Consider the following 8,077-nt stretch of genomic DNA (forward strand, 5'->3'; position numbering starts at 1 on the left):
AAAAATTCGAAAACAGAGTAAATTAAGAGATTTTTTTCCCGTCCAAAATCATTTGGGACATCATTTTTGAGGCCCTACAAGATCATTTTCAAATTCAATTCTAGAGTGGCCTAAACCTTATAAATCTATTTTGACGTGAAGTATGTTTAAAACACTCGATTATTACATATATTGTATTTTTTGTACTTTGAGACGAAAATTCAGTTCAAACAGATAAAAACGTTTTTCCCATCGGTTTCTAACTCTACCATTCTGTATCCGCCTTTAAGTTCTTCAATATCCAAATCCAAACTACCTTACCTCCATTTAAATTGTTTCCAATAAGAACCCAAGCATTCGAGTGAGCAAGATACTCATACAAAAACATCAAGCATCATCCCTTTCGGCGGCGCACAAACAAAACAAAAGTCACCTTCCAGCAACAAAAAAAGAAAGAAGAGAGAAGACAACAAGCAAGAAGAAGCAGAGCAGCAGAAGGTCGTGCCGAAAGAAAAGAAAATCAAAAAAAAAGAAATTGCCGTAAACGCAAAAATTACATTTTTAAAAATTCCATTTGTAACTGCTATTTACGGAAATAAGTGAAGTCACCTTTTTTTCGAATCTCATCATTACTTCCGCTTAATCGCATAATCAATTCTGTAAAACGCAATTAACTGGAAAATTCCAAAAAACTCATCGTTTTCGCAGCTTGCAAAAAAAAAGATTACTGTTTTAAGAGAAATGTCACAAGTGGACCAGGTAAGGAAGAAGGAAAAAGTGGGGTGCAGTGCCGCCACCCTTTTCGCAATCAATAAATTGTATTTTTAAAATGTTTTTCTTTCAATTTTATTTCATTCCAAATAGAAACGAGCTTTCAATAAATTGAAACACGACCTAGAAGCATGGCGTGAATTAATTGTCCTCACGAATTCCTTCCTCAAGTGGGAGAAGAAATTCTATCCTGGCGTCATCTTTGGCGTTGTCTCGCTGGTCTATTTGATCCTGTGGTATCTCGATATGTCCACTCTGACTCTGGTGTCGCTGGCTGCATTCTGTGGGGTCGTCTTCGACTATGGCTATGGCATTCTATCACATTTCCTTTTCCATGCAGAAAACTGGACCGGCTCGAAGGAAAATCAATTTGAAGAGGTCTGCAACGAGATATGCGCAACCAAGATGAAAGTCTGCTCATGGTACACGTTCTTGTTCACTGCCAAAGAGAAAAAATCAACTATGGTTAGTAGAGTCCTTCGTCTATTTTGTATCATTTTTATAGGAAAATGCAATCTTTCAGTTTCTCATTGTGGTGAGCACAGTTCTGCTGAGTTTGGCTTGGATTGGGTCCATCATGGACAACCTGTTCCTGGCCTACATAACCACCTTGTTCTTGGGCATGTATCCGGGTCTCCATCGTCACGGATTCATTGGCACCGTAAAGAACCAGTTTGGAACTCTTATTTCCTCGAAAATAAACCAACTCAAGGAGAAGACAACCAAGTCCGAGTAAGGACAGACAAACAACAAATCAGAATCGATCAGCTCTTGAAGGGCCCAATCATTTTTTTAATAACCGCTTCAGCTTGCTGCACCCGTGTGTAACCAAAAATATAATAAATCTTAAGTATTTTGTATCCTTTTAAGAGTTAAGAATAGTTTTTTGTGTGCCATCATAAAAAGTGATGAATATAAATTCAAGGAGAGTTGATTAACTTGTAAAGGATTTCAATGATCTTATAAATGAAAAAGAATCTTTTCACATTTTAACACATTATTTGTTATTTTCTCACATCACTAATTTATGTTTATAATCAATCATACATACCTCATGTAAAATCTTTTAAATTAATTAAATTCATTATTTTATAATTATCAATCAGCATCTTGCACATTTAATGAATTTTTGTTTAGGTCCTTGGGAATGGGGACTTAATTTAAGAAGAATGAATAAAAGACACATCTGTAACTTTAGGAGTATAAGGCATTTAATTTGTGATCTATAATAATTAAATTATTAATATTATAATTATTATTAAATTAAAAACAAAAAATAATAGAATCGTGGTTCTTTTAACTGAATTTAAATAAAACAAGAAAAATCAATATAGTCTTTGGAATTTGAAATGGGTTTTAGATTCGATCGGAATTTATAGCTTAAAAAGGGGGTAAGTTGCGCCCCATCGTGAATGTTTTTTTCAGCCAAATATTTGTTTAGCTTCGGAATATCCTTGAATTGATTTGCTTGAATGAGAATTGGAAGTTCGGTCTATTACCCACAAAAGATAAATACGTTTGCGGTTTATTTCTACTGTCAACCAGATTGACCATATGCGATCGACCCCAGACACGCTTCCAGCATCATGGATGTCCGAACTTTCCGAGGAGCTAATATCGACTCGGACCACTACCTCGTTGTAGCCAAGGTAGCACTTCGGGTGTCCAAACCCAAGGCAAACCAGGGGGATGCTGGGAGAAGATACAAGATGTTGAGAGGTTTAAAAGCAGGAATGAAGTTCGAAAGTTTTTTTGACAGGTGGAACGAAATTCACAGGTACATAAACCTAGAACCGAAGGCTACAAAGGCGAAAGTGGAAACATCATAGTGGAACCGCAATCAATGCTGAGGATATGGAAGAACCACTTCTGCAGACTGTATAACGGAGACGACAAACCGAATTCCGTGGTCAGGCAGGATGATCCATTCAACATAGACGACGAAAGCCAGCAATCCCGTCCTTTCGACCTAGACGAAGTAAAGATTTCCATATCTATGCTGAAGTCTAATAAAGACGCTTGAGCGGATGGCTTGAATGCCGAGCTCTTTAAAGCAGCTGGAGATAAGTTGGTTAGGAGCATGCACCAACTTATCTGTAAGATATGGTCGGAAGAAAGAAGGCCCGATGAATGGAACCTCAGTATTGTTTGCCCGATCCTGAAAAAAGGAGACCCTCTAAACTGCACCAACTATAGAGGAATCAGTCTACTTAACATCGCCTATAAAATCTTCTCTGCCGTAATATGTGAACTTCTAAAGCCCATCGCCAACAACTTGATATGTCCTTATCAGTGTGGTTTTAGACCAGGAAAGTCCACCGTCGATCAAATATTCACATTACGGCAGATCCTGGAAAAAAAAAACCAAGAACACCAAATCGACACCCACCATCTTTTCATCGATTTCAAGGCCGCATATAACAACATCTACAGGACGAACTGTATAGAGCCATGTCTAGTTTTGGCATCTCTGCCAAACTCGTCCGTTTGTGCAGGATGACCATGGAGAATTCACGCTACTCCATAAAGGTTGGAAACAACTTAACAGAACCTTTCGATTTCAAAAAAGGTTTTAGACAAGGTGGTGCCCTGTTATGTGATTTTTTTAACATCGTACTTGAAGCAATAGTGCAGAGCTCACACGTCAACACTAGAGGCACTATCTTTCAAAAGTCTGTCCAATTACTAGCATATGCTGATGACATTGACATAATCGGAAAAACTCAGCATAATGTCAATGGGGCTTTTGTGAGTATTGAGTCAGACGCGGCAAAATGGGTTTAACGGTTAGCTAGGGCAAAACAAAGTAAATGCAGTCGTCAAGAAAGGACATACAAATCCGACGTCTTGGTCAAAACGTCACCATCGACAGACGTAACTTTGAGGTAGCCAAGGACTTCGTCTAACTAGGCTCCGCTGTAAATGCAGAAAACAACACCAGCGCTGAGATCAAACGCAGAATAACTCTTGTTAACCGCTGTTTCCTTGGGCTAGGAAAGCAATTGAGTGGTAAAGTCCTCTCTCGAGGGACCAAAGTGTCGCTATATAAGACCCTTATCATCCCCGTACTGCTATACGGTGCAGAAGTATGGACTATGACAAAAGCGGATGAAAGCAGCTTGGGTCGGTTCGAGAAAAAGTTCCTCGTGTGATCTACGGTCCCGTATGCATCGAAGGTGAGTGGAGGAGAAGATGGAACGACAAGCTGTACGGCTGTACGGCGACGTAGACTTAGCCAGAAGGGTAAAAGTCCAACGACTAAGATGGCTGGGTAGAGCGGAAACCAATGCTCAGCTCGGGAAGTCTTTGAATCCACACACACAGGAAAGTGACCTCACCCAACTTGGAGCGCGAAATTGGATAGAACTAGCTAGGGACCAAACTAAATGGGGAAGTTTGTTAGGTGAGGCCCTAGTTCACACAGGACTGTAGCGCCACCTTAAGTAAGTAAGTAAGATTTTTTTCTTTGAGGACATTTAAAAGCCTAAGTCTACATTCATCATCTTTGGAAGAATATAAGGAGGCAATCACTCAGTAAGTGGCAGCCATTACACCACAAATGACTCGACGATAAATGGAAAACTTCCGGGAAAGGCTTCGTAAATGTGAGATATTTTTGAAAATGAAGCAAAACTGTCAGTTTCATAATTAAAAAGAGGCTGGGATGCGACCCACACTGATAACTTCCCATCCCGTCTGTCGATTTGTCTTGCTTAAAAGTTTGTCTATATGTGCAATTTTTACCAAATTTGCGTACTATTTTTTGTAGATTTTATTTTGAATGAAAAAACGGACTGTTGGATTTTTATATAAAAATTACCGAAAACAATATCTTCTGTGAAATAAAATAAGTTTGAAGCCAATATTTTTAATTTTGAAAAGCTATTTAAGTCGAAAGTAAATTTTTACCAAGTTTTAGTTTTATTTTTTGTGAAAAAACATTCAACTCGTTTTTTTCAAAATTTTATCGAATTTTGAAAACAATATTTCTTATAAGATAAAATAAGTTTAAAGCCAATATTTCAAATTTCTTAAAAGATATTTGAGTCGAAAATCAATTTTTACCAACTTTTGTTAAATTTTGTTTAGGTTTTTAATTTTTTGTACGAAAACGTCCATTCGGTTTTTTCAAAATTATACTGAATGTTAAAAACAATATTTTTTGAAAGACGAAAGTAGTTTAAAGCCAATATCTCAAATTTTTGAAAAGATATTTGAGTCGAAAATCAATTTTTACCAACATTAATTAATTTTTGTTTAGAATTTTATTTTTTGTAAAAAAAACTGTCTATTCGATTTTTCTCAACATTATTCAGAATGTTGAAAACAATATTTCTTATAAGATAAAATGAGTTTGAAGCCTAAATTTCAAGTTTTTGAAAAGATATTTGAATCGATATTCAATATTTACCAATTTTGAGTAATGTTTTTTTAGATTTTTATTTTTTATAAAAACAACTGTCAATTCCATTTTTCTCAAAATTTTATCAGCTGGCGATATATCTTCTGGTTCTTGAGCTATGGAGGACGAAAAAAACGTACGAACGTACATACAGACATCTTTTTAAAAATCTTTTATTTAGACTCTAGGAACCTTTAAACGTCGAGAAATGTCACCATTTTCAATTTGACAAATCGGACGCATTACAATAACTTGGGGAAGTTAAAAATTGAAGTGTAAAAAATGATGTACAAAGAACCCATATGTACATGAACGTCAAATTAAGTTGACATTTCTGTATAGAAATATCATCATAAGTCTATTATCGACAAAGCAACGCTTTCAAATTGGTTAAATTGGGCAATTTCAAACAACACAAGGAACTAAATTTGCAGTCAACTGTGTTCTTTGAATGTTACATTTTGACTAAGGCAACAAAAACATAATTTTTTACAAAACACTCCTCAGGCATGTGAAAATTCCATCTCGACCTATATCTTGTATTTAAAAAAATATTATTTATTCCTTTTTCAATATGACAGGTTAAGGTAACCCTTTTACATAAAATAGGTCCGTTTGCGTACTTTCTGCACTAACATTCGTAAAAAGGGATATTTTAAAGAGTAGGGGTAAAATTCTGCCACAAAAAGACAAAACTACAAAAAGTAAGCGAACGGGAAAACAATAAATTTAATAAAAAAAATTGACTTTTAAAAAAAATATAAATGTTGAAACATCATCGTTTTAAATCAGTCTTGTTGCTGTTCTTTGAAAGGAATTTTTAATTTTATAAGTGACAGCAAAGCGAGAAATTTATTAAATTTATTTGAAGTTCTATCAAATTTGACACTTTTCACAAATCAGCCGAAAGACATTTCTTGTGGTAAAATTAGAATGTTGGAGAAATATTTTACTCTCTCGTAAAACTTTTGAGTACGCGAAAAAGGTTTTAGTTAAATTTCGTAAAATTAGACTGTTTTAGGAAGGTAATTGTGCAGAAAATAAATAAATCACAGAGAAATAAAATTCAACTTTTAGTGAAATGAATAATTATGATAAGCTGTCATTTTGACGTAAGTGGAATTAACTTGACAGTTAGGAAGATTTTCTCGACTAACGTCTGAACCTGCCCATTTATTTTTAAAAAATAAATCAGTTTACGAATTCGATAGTATTTCATAGTTATGTTTCAATAAAACAATACTGAAAATACCGTTGAAAGCATTTATAAGTATTACTGGATGTAACGTTGAATTAAGAAACAATTTATTATCGGTTCACATTTCGTTGTAGCTGTAACGTAACGTAAATATGCTTATACAAGAAAATTAGTATTGTTAATTTACACTTTGTTCATTAATTTAAAAAGCTTCACTTAATTTCAAACATGGAAGCATAATATTTTATGTTATGTACATTTACTCATTATACGAGTATCACAAAAATGCATAATTCTGATTTAGTTCATGTTCAACTCTATGAAAATACGACACATGGAAAACAGTACAGAAAGTGTTATCCCCAGCATTGGCGCTGCCATCGCCATCTACCGCCACCGTACCGTCAAGTAATAAATTGATGTGCCATTATTCATAAAAGAAAAGGCTTTATCCATATAATATTATATAGGCATCAATAAAGTGTGGCTGCTTCTCTGCTCCTGCTTCCTCTCCTTCCGTGGATGACTCAGGCTTTTTACTATGGATGTTCAGATGAAAAACATTCCATAGAACCTGCGTTGCAAGGGACAAACACGATTATCTGTGGAAGCATGCGTAAATGTTATGTACTATATTCATGCAGTCGATGCATGAGTTCACATCATTTTCAATTAAACTTCGGAAAGTTGTAAATTGTTAATTTGGAACCCGTAGCGTAGGATGGCATGGATGGCGTAGGAACAGTGAAACAGAGAGCACATCTCAACCTCATCCTTATTATTTTATCTTCAATATAGAGTTTTGAATGAATATGAATATTATGTACTCTATACGTAGGTACTCATATATTGTCTATCTACAGCCAGCGTCAGCGTCATCACTGTTTTTGAAACAGCACATTTATCATACTCATAATTTACTTCGGAAAACTGAATTTGAGGCATAAGAATCGTATAGATAGTCATGTACCTCTATATATGTATATAGAATCGAAAAATGCTCTCGTTACAAACACGCACAGCATATACAGTGCAAGGATATAACCTGACCAATTTTGGTGGCGTCCTCGCATCCTATGCATGGATTTTTGGTTATATCAAGCTGCACTTGATGCACAGCCATCCAAAAAAATAAAAATAAAACCACATCCAGCCCAGACTGTATAGAGAGATGTGTGGTGGCAAAATTGTAAGCTTAATTAGCTTCAGACGTGACTCGGTTACCGAAATCCTTTGACCACAAAAATATCTGCATCTACATACTCGTTTATGACTATACGCACATTTTCCATAAGTAATTTGATTTTTAGAGTTGAATTAAAATGGAAATAAAGGTGGAAAGTAATTGCTATGTTAACTGAAATAGATGATAAAATTCGGATATTCAGTTTATCGATTAGAATCCATCTCTAGGTCTATAAAAAAACCTACGTGATTTTTAGTTTTAAGCGGCTACATTTAATTAAATTTTTGTGGCACTTAACAGTATTTTAACGAGTTCGGCGAGGAAGAGGAAAAGAGCTATTTTGTGATGTGATGTTTGATGTTTTTTAGATGACATTTTTTGTCTGAACACTTTTAACTGCATTCAAATCTGAACATTTTAGGGCTTATGGTATTTGAAGCTTTTGAGTGTTTTGACACTGCAAATTGTAAATAGGAATCATTTTGATTTTTTATAACGTTTAAAACTTACAATGGGATTAACTTAAAATTGACAGATATAC

The 8,077-nt window shown here is 35.1% G+C and overlaps 1 protein-coding gene across 1 annotated transcript; it reads left to right on the top strand.

Annotated features, from left to right (window-relative positions):
- Positions 1-433: 433 nt before the first annotated feature.
- Positions 434-2,079, top strand: LOC129947692 (ADP-ribosylation factor-like protein 6-interacting protein 1). The gene is made up of 3 exons (XM_056058353.1): positions 434-738; positions 844-1,215; positions 1,274-2,079. The coding sequence occupies exons 1-3, from the start codon at positions 721-723 to the stop codon at positions 1,484-1,486; spliced, it is 603 nt and encodes a 200-aa protein (XP_055914328.1). The 5' UTR covers positions 434-720; the 3' UTR covers positions 1,487-2,079.
- The last annotated feature ends 5,998 nt before the right edge of the window (positions 2,080-8,077 follow it).

The sequence above is a fragment of the Eupeodes corollae genome, chromosome 2 (genome assembly GCF_945859685.1).
Source record: "Eupeodes corollae chromosome 2, idEupCoro1.1, whole genome shotgun sequence".
In the NCBI taxonomy this organism is placed as follows: Eukaryota; Metazoa; Arthropoda; class Insecta; order Diptera; family Syrphidae; genus Eupeodes; species Eupeodes corollae.

Coding starts and splice junctions, on each gene's coding strand:
- LOC129947692 (XM_056058353.1), top strand. Junction 1,216..1,273: donor AAGAGAAAAAATCAACTATG/GTTAGTAGAGTC, acceptor GCAATCTTTCAG/TTTCTCATTGTGGTGAGCAC.